This window comes from Ornithorhynchus anatinus, chromosome 19 (genome assembly GCF_004115215.2).
Source record: "Ornithorhynchus anatinus isolate Pmale09 chromosome 19, mOrnAna1.pri.v4, whole genome shotgun sequence".
In the NCBI taxonomy this organism is placed as follows: Eukaryota; Metazoa; Chordata; class Mammalia; order Monotremata; family Ornithorhynchidae; genus Ornithorhynchus; species Ornithorhynchus anatinus.
Genome location: NC_041746.1, coordinates 24499876 through 24514906, shown reverse-complemented (window position 1 = coordinate 24514906; position 15031 = coordinate 24499876). Strand labels below are relative to the sequence as shown.

The 15031-nt window shown below is 45.0% G+C and overlaps 1 protein-coding gene across 1 annotated transcript in view; it reads right to left on the bottom strand.

The window, feature by feature from the left end:
- Window positions 1-3866: 3866 nt before the first annotated feature.
- BCKDHB (branched chain keto acid dehydrogenase E1 subunit beta) overlaps window positions 3867-15031 on the bottom strand; it is a 135378-nt gene continuing 124213 nt past the window's right edge. The window contains exons 10-11 of the mRNA XM_029047545.1: window positions 6726-6874; window positions 3867-4298 (exon numbers count right to left, since the gene is read on the bottom strand). Coding sequence (XP_028903378.1) covers window positions 6734-6874 — 141 coding nt within the window. The 3' untranslated portion in view covers window positions 3867-4298; window positions 6726-6733. The remainder of the gene's footprint in view (window positions 4299-6725; window positions 6875-15031) is intronic.

Genomic DNA, 15031 nt, shown 5'->3' with positions numbered 1-15031 from the left:
GCAAACACATTTATTTGGTAGCAGAATATCTGCTCCGGAATCACACTAGAAAATCACCAACTCACCCGCCATTTAATAATAATAATGATAAGAATAATAATGGTATTTGTTAAGCATTTACTATTTGCCAAGCACTGTTCTGGGCGCTTGGGTAGATACAAGTCAATCAGCTTGGACATAGTCTCTGTCCCACACGGGGCTCACACACTTACACCCATTTTACAGATGAGGTAACAGACACAGAGAAGTTAAATGACTTTCCCAGTGACACACAGCAGACACGTGGCGGAGCCGGGAGTAGAACCCAGGTCCTTCTGATTCCCAGGCCCGTGCTTGATCCACTAAACCACTCCGCTTCTCCAGCAGCGATCCATGTCCGGGATCACGACGTCTCCCCCCAATTGAAACAACTAAAATACATTTAAGCCTCCACGCTGTCTCCCCCAAGGAGATCCTTTTGACAAATCGACGTCGGTATACGGTAGTCGGGACCGAGATCTGATGATCCGAACCCAGGGCCCGTACTCGGCTAGTTACCATCGACATTTGGCATCCAGCTCTTCCGCTGGTAACACCGGTGATTTGTGGGTTATTTGGTGCCTGGCTTGGGCTGGAGTTTCCTTCCCTCAGCTGGGCCTATTCATCTCAGCCTCTGTGTAATTGCATGTTTTAGCTAGACGGTAAAAATAAAAATATGTAAGTGATAAACCCTTTCCAGAGCCCATACCGTACCACACGCTGGGATGATTAAACCCCCAAGAAATGAAACTGCAGAACATCACCATGAATGCCTTTTAGTCATTCCTAACTTTATATGGAAGAAAGAGTGTTTTCTCCTGGCTGAAGGCATTTGTAAAATGTGTGAGGTTGTGGTAAGCGGAGAGCAGGGTGCTGTTTCTCTTCAGCCTTGTAGGAATTTTATCCACATTACCCATCCCAGCATTACCGTAATTCCATTTCAGGCAGAAGACGGACGTCACTAACACAATGCTCCTCAGAGCTGAACACGCATCTTGAATAACACGCTCAGCATTCTCCTAGATCCGGAGCAGCGCATCCAGTTCGCTCCGGTTTAGCTTCCCTAGGAGCTAAGGAACTAAATTCACTCAACTTTGTCTCCATCAGCCAGTCAGTTGTTTTGTGTCTTTTCGTGGTATTTGTTAAGCGCTTACTATGAGCCAGGCACCGTACTAAGCGCTAAGATACATACGACCTAATCTGGGTGGACGCGGTCCGTGTCCCACGTGAGGCTCACAGTACTGATCCCCATTTTACAGGAGAGATAACTGAGGCACGGAGGAATGAAGCGACTTGCCCTAGGTCACACAGCAAACAAGGGGCGTAGCACCGATCGGAACCCAGGTTCTTCTGACTCCCAGGCCTTTGCTTTATCCACTAGGCCATGCCGCTTCTCTAAATACTGCTCAAATAATGCTCATTAGTGTACTTTTATTTGCTTTGGAAGGCGGTCAGAACTACCCAGTATTTATAATGCGTCTAGTAAATCTGTTTGTTATTGGTTTTTAAATTCAACTTTGGTTCTGAGGAATTAAGCTCTTGATTGGACTAGTGGTTTGAGTGTTGCATCAGAGACCCCCATTAAGGCTGATCTTTAAAGCTAACAAAATGTCTGTGGTTAGATGATTAGCCGGTTGCATTTGCGACTGATGGGATGTAGAGAAAGTATCCTAGATCAGAATGTGTCTTAAAGGTTGCTAATGGGAACTGAGTTAAAGACAGCGGAAGTTCACCCCGAGACGGGCTGAAAAAGAAGCAGCATGATCTAGCCGAAGAAGGCCGGGCTTGGGAGTCGGAGGACCTGGATTCTGATCCCAGTTCCGCCACTTGCCTGTTGTGTGACCTTGGGGAAGTCACTTCCTTTCTCTGTGCCTCAGTTTCCTCATCTGTAAAATGGGGATTCACTATCCATTCCCTCTCCCCCTTAGCCTGTGAGTCCCATGTGGGTGAGGGACTGTATCTGACCTTTCTCGTACCTACCCCAGTGCTTAGTACCAGGTCTGGTACAAGGTAAGCGCTTAACGGATCGAACAATTAATACTATTATTATTACGACTAATAGCCTGGGATCCCGTACCTGGAATAGTTTTGGGCGGGGCTGGAATCACGGGTAAGGCCACTTGACTGGAAGACCTCTTGGTCGACAGCGGCTTCAACTTCTTATTTCACTATTTTTCTATTTCTCGTAATCAAAACCAGATTTCCTCCTGGGGGACTCTATAATCACCTCCCGGGCCTCGAAAATACAGTACTCTGGGTTTAACCGACATCAACGGGGACAATTAGGGGTTGGACATGGAACAGGAGTCCATCGGAGAGGAGTTTCCTCGCTCTGTCGAACGTGACGGCTTCTATCCTTTGATTTGAGGTGCCGGCGCTGGTTTCTCTGTTGAAGATCATCCCCGAGTCCCTCCGCACTGAGCACAGAGAGAATTCTGTCTGGTTTGGGGTCTGAAGATAATCACCATCTGTGCCCTAGAAATGTGGGTAGGCTTGAACTGAAATAACCCGTTCAAATCCAGGAAGAATATCAAAACTGTAGACATAATGAGCAAAGCAGTAAATTGCAGTATGACAAAATAGCTACATTTAATTATGCCAAATGACATAGAATTTCAGTCTCCCTCGGACGTGTGTTATTTAAAGTGACATCTAAAGGCAGTTTTTGGATTAATGCGACTTCGGTGGCAAGTCAAGTCGACAGAGCAACGTTGAACCGAATTGGGGCGGAAAGGTCTGCGATCTTTCCTGGCTCTCTTGAATATCGGTTCCAAGACGAGTGAGCTATCAGGAAGGGAACGTTAATGGTGGACGGAGAACGCGGGCCCCATTACCGGGGAGCAGAGACGCTGTGTGTACTGGTAATAATAATAATAATGGTAACTGTTAAGCTCTTACTATGTGTCAAGCACTGTACTAAGTGCTTGGGAGGATATAAGCGAATCAGGTTGAACACAGGTCCTGTCCCATGTGGGGTTCACAGTCTCAATCCCTATTTTACAGATGAGGTAACTGAGGCCCACCCAGAGAAGTAAAGTGATTTGCCCAAGGTCACAGAGCAGACGCGTGGCGGAGCCAGGATTAGAACCCAAGACCTTCTGACTCCCAGGGTCATGCTCTATCCACTATGCTATGCTGGTACTGCCTGTGTCGTCCAGAGAGGTGTAAAGGGATTGTCTAATCCCAGCTCAGTCACCTGCCTGCAATGTGACCTCGGGAAAGTCACTTAGTTCTCTGTGCCACGGTTTTCTCATCGGCTAAATGGGGATTAACAGTGCTTGGCACACGATAACGATAATGATGATAATAATAATAATAATGATAACAGTATTTGTTAAGCACCAGGAACTGTATTAGGCGCTGGGGTGGATACAAGCAAATCGGGTTCGACACAGTCCCCGTTCCACGTGGGGCTCACGGTCTTAATCCCCGTTTTACAGATGAGGCAACTGAGGCCCAGAAAAGTGAAATGATGTGCCCAAGTTTCCACAGCAGGCAAGTGATGGAATTGGGATTAAAAACCAGATCCTCTGATTCTCAGAGTCCATGCTCTTTCCACTAGGGCCTCCTGCAATCCTTCATTCTCTCCTATTTCCCCCATCCATAATTTATTTTTATGTCTGTTTTCCATTGTTATATCATACTCTCCCAAGCACTTATTACAGTGCCCAGCATTTAGTAAGCACTCAGTAAGTACTACCGACTGATTAAAATTCCATTAGGATTTTTTGCTTCAGTCTGACAATTTCCCTCCCGGGTTTTCACCTTCTAATACCCAGGGAATGATTCATAAATTTTCCCTTAACCTTCCGATTTAAAACAGAATAGACAATTTAATTATTGCAATATCATTTTAAACTGACCATAAAGGATTTTATTGGAAACTCATCTCCTTAGAAGAAGACAAAAACCAAAGACAACCGGGGGAGTGTGGCTGGCTGAATAAAATTCCAGAGCCAATATTTACACGGTGCCATCGTGTAATATTGAGATCTGCTGGGGTTCTACAAATTCAATCCACATTTTTACATTCATTTTCTGGAAAACATTTACTTCTGAAAACACCTTTTAATTTTACTCTTTTTTTAAAATCCAGGGTCTTCTGAGGCCTAAACTAGGGGGCAGTTGCCTGAGTTTTTGATCTGCATTTTCAGCAAGGCTGGACAACACGATTGGGGAGTCGTGATCAGGTCTAGGTAAGGACTAAGGGGTCGGTAGAATGCTTCCGTCTCCTCCTTTCTTCTTCCTCCTCCTCCACCTTTTTTCCTCCTTCTCCAAACCTGTGTAAGAAAATATCACCACATGAGAGATTTTAAGGGTAACTGACTGAAAGCAACATTTGGTCACTGTCTAATGTATATTTATTCCCGCCACAATGAACTCATTTTACTGAGAAGCAGCATTCTATAATTGAAAGCTAAATTGTTAATTCTACACTGAAAGGTCGTTGAGGGCAGAGGGGCTTGTCTTACAGCTGTGTCGTATTGTACTCTCCCAAGTGCTTGGTACACAACAAGTGCACAATAAGTACAACTGATTGACTGATTGATTGATTGAAGGAGCTCAGGCCCGGGAGTCAGGGAACCTGAGTTGTTCAGCCTGGCTCTGCCACTTGCCTCCCGTGTGACTGTAGGCGAATCACTTAACTTCTCTGTGCCTCAGTTTCGGCACCTGTAAAATGGGGATTAAATACTTGTTCTTCCTCCTGGAGAGTGGGAACCTGGGTTGGGACAGGGACCGTGTCCAACCTAATTATCTTGTAATTACCCAAGTATTTAGTACAGTACCAATCACTACTATTATCATTATGATGATGATAATGATGATGTGCTTGGATCATGAAAGCTCATTATGGGAAGGGAAACTGTCTGCTAATTCCATTATACTGTACTCTCCCAAGCATTTAGAACAGTGTTCTGCACATGGTAAGTGCTCAATAAATACTCATTCATTCATTCAATCCTATTTAATGAGCGCTTACTGGGTGCAGAGCACTGTACTAAGCACTTGGGAGAGTACAGTATAACAATAGACACATTCCCTGCCCACAAGCACTAACAAGTAGCACTATTTTTATTATTCCTGTTGCTATTAACAGAGTAGAAAACCTACTTTCCCTTTATCCTGCTTGCTATCTAAGAAATGATTAAACCCATAACTTTCTGAGGGACAGAATTGATTTATCATCTCAATAAATTTGATTGACTGAGTGACCATCTCTGCGTGGCCCAACGGAGATGGTCGAAACGGAGGAATACGCATTTTTCCAATATGTTTGGAGTAAGATAACTGTGGTGTTCATATAGCTTTTACAAATTTGTAAATTTATGAATTTACAAACTTGCAAAATGCTGGGGTAGATAAAATACATACACATCAGAAAGTAGTGTGTCTTAGTAGAGAGAGCACGGGCTTGGGAGTCGGAGGTTGTGGGTTCTAATACCGGCTTCGCCACTTGTCAGCTGTGTGACTTTGGGCAAGTCACTTAACTTCTCTGTGCCTCAGTTACCTCATCTAGAAAATGGGGATTAAGACTGTGAACCCCATGTGGGACAACCTGATTACTTGCATCTATCCCAGAGCTTAGAACAGTGCTTAGCACATAGTAACTGCTTAACAAATACCATAATTATTATTATTATCATTTAGTCCCGGTCCTACATGGGGCTCACAGTTTAAGAGGTATGGAGAGCCAGTATTTAATCCCGTTCTATAGATGAGGAAACTGAGGCACAGATACGTCAACTGACTTGCCCAAGGTCCCACAGCAGGCATATGCAACCGGGATTAGAACCTAGGGCTCCAAATCCCAGTCCTGTGTTCTTTTTCCTTAGCCTCGCTGCTTCTCAGAAACCTCTATTCATGTGTCCTCTAGCAGTAAATCCCAGAAAATGTCACAGCGACTGCATACCTAACCAGAGAATTAGAAGGTACAATAAATCACTTTTTCCTTTTATCGTGGTACTAGCTATTAGCATAGAAACCCCATCACCCTTATTCTCGACTTCCTCTCAAAGGCCTCAGCACCGCTCAATGCGAATTATATTTACAGAGAACGTAGATGCTACATTACAAAGAGATCTATTAGTCTCCATGTTTTTTAACAGTCTCCAAGCGGACGGAAAGATAATGGAATACACCGTGTCCGTGAAAGGCTCGATGCATTTTGCAAACGGCAGAAATGACCACAGTGGGCTAATTATCTAGTGGAATCCCACTAATGTACAGATTCGAAAATGCTGAAAGTCACTTTCAAGAACCGTTCCTCAGAGGTCACCGAGTGATGTTTACGGCTCAACAGCTAGCCTGTAGCCCAGGGTTCTACCGAATGGAGTGGCGTTGTGAGCGTGGAAAATCTCCGTTCCTATTTAAGGAGCCCCCTGCCTTATGTGGCTCAACCACAGTCGATTGGAAACATTTATTTTTTTTCTTTCGGCAGCCTTTCGGAGCAGCTAAACCACTAATCTTTGCTGGCCTCTAGTCCGCATTGTGATTCACATGTCTTTATCATTTAGAACAGAGTTCAGGGCTCGCCTACCTCCTTCGATCCCTTCCCCTCTAGACCGCGAGCAGGGATCATCACTGTTTACTGTATTGTACTGTGCGCTCCGCACTCACTAAGTGCTTAATAAATATGATCGAATGAATTGAAGGAACCAAGTCACACTAAAGGAGTCACTTTCTCTGAGGCGCTCGGGGGGACTCACCTGTTGGATCAATAGTTGATCATCTTGCGAAGTGCGTCGTAGCATTTCCATTTGTCTGGGATGTAGAAAGTCTCAAAGATGTGAGGAAAGGGGGTGTCGTAGCCACACACTCTTGAGATAGGAGCCTCGAGGTTTAAAAAGCATTCTTCCTGTAACAGAAAGAGAGCAGAAGCTGAGAGATCGCAGGTGGCTTTAACATCAAGAATTGGCTGGATTTCCTGACAGGTTTGGGGCTCGTTCTTATATTCATTCATTCAATTGTATTTATTGCGCCTTACTGTGTGTAGAGCACTATGCTAAGCACTTGGGAGGGTCTTGTCTTGTTTATGCCGTCAAGTCGTTTCCGACCTATAGGGACATATCTCTCCCAGAACGCCCCGCTCTCCATCTGCAGTTGTTCTGGTAGTGGATCCATAGAGTTTTCTTGGTCAAAATCCAGAAGTGGTTTACGATTGCCTCCTTCCACACAGTAAACTCGAGTCTCCGCCCTCGACTCTCTCCCACGCCGCTGCTGCCCAACCAGGTGAGTTTTGACTTGTAGCCGATGGCCCTCCACTCGCTAGCCACTGCCCAAGCTAGGAACGGAACGGGTGTGCCTCTGCTTGACTCTCCCTCCCGTAGTCGAGACTAGTAGAGTATTGGAAACTCTCCAGGTGCAACCCTGAGGGGGCCCTTGGGAGAGTACAACAATAAACAGACACATTCCCTGTCCACAAAGATTTACAACTGTGAAGTTGTTTGATAGTGGGCAGGTAGCTCAGTGACACCCCGGGCAATCTCCTCCTCGTCATCGTCCCATTTCGAATGGAACGGACATAATTCTCCTTATACCATTTCATTTCTCTCAGTAGATCTCTTAAATATTCTTACAATCCACTATTTTCCCTATCCCTAATCTATTTTAATGTCTGTCTCCCTCTGTAGGCTGTAAACTCCTTGTGGGCAGGGATCATATCTACCACTTCTGTTGTACTGTAGTTTCCCCAGTTCTCAGTACAGCTTTCTGCACACGGTAAGAACTTAATAAATACCACTGAAAGACTGACTAATTGGTCACTCGATCCACCGTATTTATCGAGAGCTACGTCCAGAGCACCGGACTAAGCGTTTGGGAGAGTACAATAGAACAGAATTACAATGTTCCCTGCCCGTACGAGTTTACAATCTAGAGGGGGAGACAGACATTAGTAGGAACAAATAATTTATAATATGTAATTTAAAGATAAGTACATCAGTGCTGTGGGCTTGGAGGAAATCAAGCGTCCAGAGGTCACAGATTGAGGTGCATATGGGTGGGTTGCGGGGGGCAGTTCCAGGCTAGGGGGATGACATGGGAAAGGAGTTGGGAGGTGAGATAGACGAGATCAGGGCTTGTGAGGTAAGGAGGACAGTGGTATTGTCTACAGTGATGGGAAAGACCGGGGAGGACAAGGTTTGGATGGGAAATAAGGAGTTCGGATTTGGACATGTTTAATTTGAGGTGTCGGCGTGACATCTAAGTAGGTATGTCTTGAAGGCAGGAGGAAATGTGAGACTGCAGGGAAGGAGAGAGTTCAGGGCTGGAGGCGTAGATTTGGGAATCATCTGCACAGAGATGGTAATGGAAGCCAAGGGAGCGAATGAGTTCTGCAAGGGAGTGGGTTTACAGGGAGAATAGAAGGGACCTAGAACTGAGCCCTGAAGGATCCCTCCTGTCAGAGGGTAGGAGGAAGAGGAGGAGTCAGTGAAAGGGGATGAGAAGGAACGGTCAGAGAGATAGGAAAAGAACCAAGAGAGGACAGTGTCACTGAATCCAAGGTTGGATAACATTTCAAGGAGAAGGGGGTGGTCTACAGACACGAAGGCGGCTGAGAGTTCTAGGAGGATTAGGATGGACTAGAGGCCTTCAGATTTGGCGAGAAGAAGGTCACTGATTACCTTTGAGAGGACTGTTTCTGTAGTCTGCTCGATCTGGTTAATTGAGCCCATACTATAATTTTGGGGGGCAGTTATCTAAATAATTTTGCAGTAGAAGCAAAGCCTCCTTGAATATATCTTTACTTAACGTTGTTGGGTAGGGATTGTCTCTGTTGCCGAATTGCTCTTTCCAAGAGCTTAGTACAGGGCTCTGCACAAAGTAAGCGCTCAGTAAATACGACTGAAGGAATACATAGATATCTTAGTTTTCTTCTGATGCAGCAATGTTTATAAACATGCAGAATTTAGCTCTAGTGACAAAGCTTCATGCAAAAAGTATAGTACAACAATCTAGTGAAATTGGAATATTTTTCTTCTGAACCCTACAGCTCGCCGGAGTGCTAACACAAACCATCTGTCAGGGTTTCTCTCGCTCGCTCCCCTCTGCCTAATGAAAAACATAAAATAGGCATCAAGGAGAAAACATCTCTTGAAAAAGCAGGTAATTTCTGGGAATCCCAGGTGCTTATTCCCATGCCAATATAAAAGCTCATCTGAACACAATGGCATAACTGATTATATTAATAAAATGCACAGAGTAAAAGCTGAGCTAGCTGACCCTTTAAGAACCAAAAGCTCTAGTCACTAGCATTTCGGATGCTCTGATCCAACAGTAATCAGTACCAGGCACTTATCAAACATTCACTGCTCAAGACCTTCCTGTCAAATGGAACTCGCTCTCGCATTAAATCCTCCTCTGTCCAATTTAGACTGTGAGCCCCATGTGGAACAGAGACTGTGCCCGATCTGATTAGCTTGCATCTACCCCACTTGGTCCAGTGGCTGGCACTTAACAAGTCCCATAAAGCAAACCAATAAAAAACAACGACAACAAAAAATACAGAGTCCCTTGGGCTTAGTTACTGGATAGGACTGGGGTGGATTCAAGCAGGAATAAAGCTAATGTTACTGTTTTCTTACTTCCATTAAAAGAAAAAAGGTCCCGTAAGAATATCTCCATACTGCTCCTACCACATGAAGAGAAAGAGGTTTCACTCGAAAAAATCATCACCCAAATTACTGGGTGGCGGGTTCATGGCGTGGGAATGGAAATGCTTTCATTACACCTAAAAAGAATTAGCTTGCTCTCAAGGCGAACAGATAACGCCAGGCTGGATAACAACACATTGGAACGACACAATCCAATTAAGCCAGCTAGCCTGCCGCTGTCTTCTACCGGATACCTAAAAATAGACCACTCCATTTGTTGATTCCCAGGTAATGAGATTCAATTAGAAAAGGTCATTTTTCTGACTAACAGGACAGGCAAAAACTACTCAGACCTCGACTGAGGGCCCGACACGTTTCTGACAACGAAAAGGGGAATTGCAAAAAGGAGGTTCTTGGTTTCTATGAACTCCGTGAGATGAAGGAAAGGTTGAGGGACCATTTGGGTCAGTCCTCTGCCTCTTGGTCTGTTCTCAGTTGGTGTGGAAGGATGTGCTCACCAGAATACCGGAAGGCTGCTAAAATGTTGACATGATTGTCACTGGAGACTTTTTTTTTTATGGTCTTAGTTAAGTCCTCAGTATGTGGAATGAGTCAATCATCACTGCAGACTGGTTTCTTTTTTTCTTTTTTTGTTTTATGGTATTTGTTAAGCGTTCACTATGTGCTTGACACTGTTCTGAACAATCGGGTCGATATAAGGAAATCAGGGCGGACAGAGTCCATGTTCCATATAGGGCTCATAGTCTTAATGCCCATGCTAAAGATGAGGGAACTGAGGCCCAGAGAAGTGAAGCGTCTTATTTCAAGTCACACAGCAGATGAATTTCAGAGCTGGGATTAGAACCCAGGTACCTTGGACTCCCAGGCTGTGCTTAATCCACTAGGGCCCGCTGCTTCTCATTTCTTAGTCACCTAAGGTGCCCATAGGACAGAACCCGAATTGATCTAGAAACAGGAAACCACATTCCTGGAACAACCTCGAATGTCGCTCCATCCTGGGCGAAGCACTTCACTAAAGCCCCACTGATGGCTCACCTCCTCCAGGAGGTCTTCCCAGACTAAGTCCCCCTTTTCCTCTGCTCCTCCTCCCCTCCCCATCACCCCTTCTCGCTCCCTTTGCTCTACCCCCTCCCCCCACAGCACTTGTGTATATATGTACATATTTATAATCCTATTTATTTACATTAATGATGTGTCTACAGCTATAATTCTGTTTATTTATATTGATGCTATTGATGCCTGTTTAGGTGTTTTGATGCCTGTCTCCCCCATTCTAGACTGTGAGCTTGTTGTGGGCCGGGACTGTCTTTATTTGTGGTTGAATTGTACTTTCCAAGTGCTTTGTACGGTGCTCTGCACACAGTAAGTGCTCAATAAATGTGACAATGAATGAACGAATGAAAGGGCCAAAAGATTTCATAAATGAGAACCTGACATTCAAGTGGAGACAAAGGGCAAGCTCCATTATCATCATCATCGATGGTATTTTATTGAGCTCTTACTGTGTGCACGGCACTGTACCGAGCACTTGAGAGAGTACAGTACAACTGAGTTGGGAGACATGTTTCCCACCCACGAGTTTACCGTCGAGAGGATTTACCCAAACAAACATAAGGCTGTGGAACACAGATGACAGAAATACACAAACATAAAAAGCATCAGTACACTAATGACAGACAAACATAAATAGTATGTCCGACTGTCAAAGATAGAAGTGTAATGGCAGCCATAAGGGGGTCTATTTCCAGTTGCGTCACTGTTTTTTTGCTCATTAACTGGGAAACTGGATTCTTCAGAACAACGAGACTGTGTTTCACCATACATACCTTTTGAGGCTATGGAGAAAAACAGCCCATATGGAGATTTCCAGTCAATGTGACTTAGTGAAAAATACCTTCTCTGAGCTATACCCGCAATCATTGAAAATAATAATAATTGTGGTAGCTGTTAAGCGCTCACTGGGTGCCAGGGACCTTACTAAGTGCTGGGGAGGACACAAGCAAATCGGTTCGGACACAGTCCCCGTCCTACATGGGACTCGCAGTCTCAATCCCCATTTTAGAGATGAGGGAACTGAGGCTCAGAGAAGTGAAGTGACTTTCCCAAGGTGACACAGCATACAAGTGGCAAAGTCAGGATTAGAACCCATGATCTTCTGACTCCCAGGCCCGTGCTCTATCCTCCACCGGGATGGCATGCCTGCGAGCCTGAGGAATTATTTGGCTTTAAGGAGCTCAATCCGCTTTCTCCCCTTGTCTTCGCTGGCCCGCTACTATAACTCAGCCCCCGCACTTGGCTCCTTTAACACCAACCTATTCACCGTGCCTGACTCTCATCACCCCTGCCATCGGCTCCTCGCTCACATCCTATTTCCCGTGTGGAATTCCTGCCCCCTTCCCATCGGGCAGACCAATGCTCTTCCCGTCTTCAAAGTCCTACCGCAATCCCCTCACTTTGAGAAAGTCTTCCCTAACTAATATCTCTCATCTGATCACCCTATTTCTCCCCTTCCTGCGTCACCTGAGCACCCGAGTCCTTATCACCCTAAGGACTTGGGTCCCCTGGTCTAAAACAGCAGGGGCCGGGGAGTCAGAGGACATGGGTTCTAATCCCAGCTCCATCCCGTGTCTGCTGTTCATTTTGGGAAAGTCACTTGACCTATCCGTCCTTCAGCTGGCACAGGGACTCTCTCCGACTCCAGTACCTTGCATTTACCCCGGCACTTAGAATAATAATAATAATAATGTTGGTATTTGTTAAGCGCTTATTACGTGCAGAGCACTGTTCTAAGCGCTGGGGGAGATACAGGGGAATGAGGTTGTCCCACGTGAGGCTCACAGTCTTCACCCCCATTTTACAGATGAGGGAACTGAGGCACTGAGAAGTGAAGTGACTTGCCCACGGTCACACAGCTGACAAGGGGCAGAGTCAGGATTCGAACCCATGACCTCTGACTCTCAAGCCCGGGCTCTTTCCCCTGAGCCACGCTGCTTCGTGATTGGCACGTAGTAAGCGCATAACAAATATCACCTGTATTTTTATTATCCCCCACAGCGCAAATGTAAGGCATTTTTTTAACTCTGCTGCTTCCTCCTACCTGTAATTTAATTTAATGTCCATCTCCCCTGCTAGATCGTAAACCTCTTGACGGCAGGCTCCAGTCTAACTCTATTGTCTTACCAAGTTCTTTACTGCAGCGTTCTGCACAGAATAAGTGTTCAGCGAATCAATGGCATATACTAAGTGCTTGCTATGTGCAGTGCTTGGGAACTAGTGGACACGTTCTCTGACCGTAACAAGCTTACAGCCTAAATAGATAAATAACGCTGATGGATTGATCAACTGATTACAGCGATCCGAGTCATAAATTGACTTATTTTTCCCTCCTCTGGGTAAGTTCAGGCTGCGCTACGTGGAACCCAGAAGATTCATTTTGCTTCTAGCTGAGGTAGACTGCTAGACAAATGACTAATAGTAGAACGTGAGTTAAGCTGAATTAATGTCTGTAGGCGAAGAACTTAGTGAGCACACGTGAGCTTTTTTAGTTTCTGCATTCTTGGAGATGAAATTCCATCTCTTTAAGGATGTTGTGATACCTCACTGCTCAGGGACTCATTTTAAAGCACAGGCCCAAGCAGAGGTGTGACATTTTGTTTCAGGTTCTTCACAAAAGCCCTGCCAATGGCCAGAAAATGAGTTCCAGCAGATGAGAACAGAGGTTTTGGTGTCTTGAATCACACTCTCTTGACAGATGAGTCAGAGAAACCTGTGAAGGCACTATGACTCAAGTTAAAAAATCATTCTTTTGGCCCAGTGTAACCTTAAGTTCCTTAAGTGGGAAGCAGCATGGTGGGGTGGATAGAGCACGGACCTGGGAGTCAGAAAGTCATGGGTTCTAATCCCGGCTCCACTACCTGTCTGCCGTGTGGCCTTGGGCAAGTCACTTCACTTCTCTGTACTTCAGTGACCTCATCTGTAAAATGGGGATTAAGACTGTGAGCCCCATGCGGGACAGGGACTGTGCCCAACCTCATCTGCTTATAACCACCCCCGTGCCTGACACAGAGTAAGCGCTTAAAAAAAAACCTTATTTTTTTTTTTAAGTACAATTTCTTCCTCAGACATTTCCCTTTACAGAATTAACTGACAAGACAATCTCTCCTTTTGAACTCATGCTTCGGCTTCATAGCCACTGGACCTTGAAAACAAGCTAAATAATACAATACCATAATAGATACTAATCCTCAACAGTTTCCTGCAGAGTAGATAACACAGCATATTCTTTCAAAGAGAGCCTGTGAGGTTTCCTCTAGACCACAGATATAATTCAGGCCGAAAGCCAAGCCAAAGCCCAGGCTCAACCACCCGGATTCTCTGAAAGAAGCTGGCCCTTTCTAAAACAGATACACCCTCTAAGGATTATAACTCTATTGTGCATTTAGTTAACACCACACAATTTGCCAATGGTGTTCTAATATCATCGACCCAAAACCTTCGTGTGGAATCGAAACCTTAACTAATTGAAACTTTGAGAACTGTTTTCTTAAAACATTTGGACGGCAAATCTTTCACATCTGTACCTTTCACATCTGCACACATTTTACTGTTCTTTCCATTTCTCCTTCTTACAATAGCAAGTCATTTGGATGTTGGCGTTTTTATTTTGCTAAAAGTTTGACAACTAATCAAAAATAAAGGGTCATTTATTTCTCCCACTAGTGAAAGGAGCAGGGACCTGCGAGTCACAGGACCTGGGTTCTAATCCTAGCTCGGGTAATTCTAATCCTCTCAGATGTATGCTCTAGGGCAAGTCACTTAACTTCTTAGTGACTCAGTTTCCTCATCTGTAAAATAGGGATTCAATACCTGTTCTCCTTCTTATTTAGACTGTGAACCCCATGTGGGGCAGGGACTATGCCCGATTGGATTGTCTTGCATCTACCCTAGTGGTTACTGCAGTGCTTGGCTCATAGCGAAGCAGTGTGGTGATGTGGAAAAAGTGCAACATGGCAAACTGGAGGACCCAGGTCTTAGAACTGTTTGTTGTATGACCTTGGTCAAGTCCCTTGACCTCCCCATGCCTCAGTTTCTCCATCTGTAAAATGGGGTTAATAAGACTTGCACCATACCCCTTCCTTGCAGTATTCTAAGGGCTAAACTGATATAAATAATGTAGTAATTTAGCAATAAAAGCACTAAAAAGAACAAAGCATGCCACGTCCAATGGCCTGTACTCCATCCTTTCTGCTATCTTTGACCCTGTGGATCACCCACTTCTCCTGGAAACGTTATCCAACCTTGGCTTCACTGACACTGTCCTCTCCTGGTTCTCCTCCTATCTCTCTGACTGCTCCCTCTCAATCTCTTTCACGGGCTCCTCCTCTGCCTCCCACCCCCTC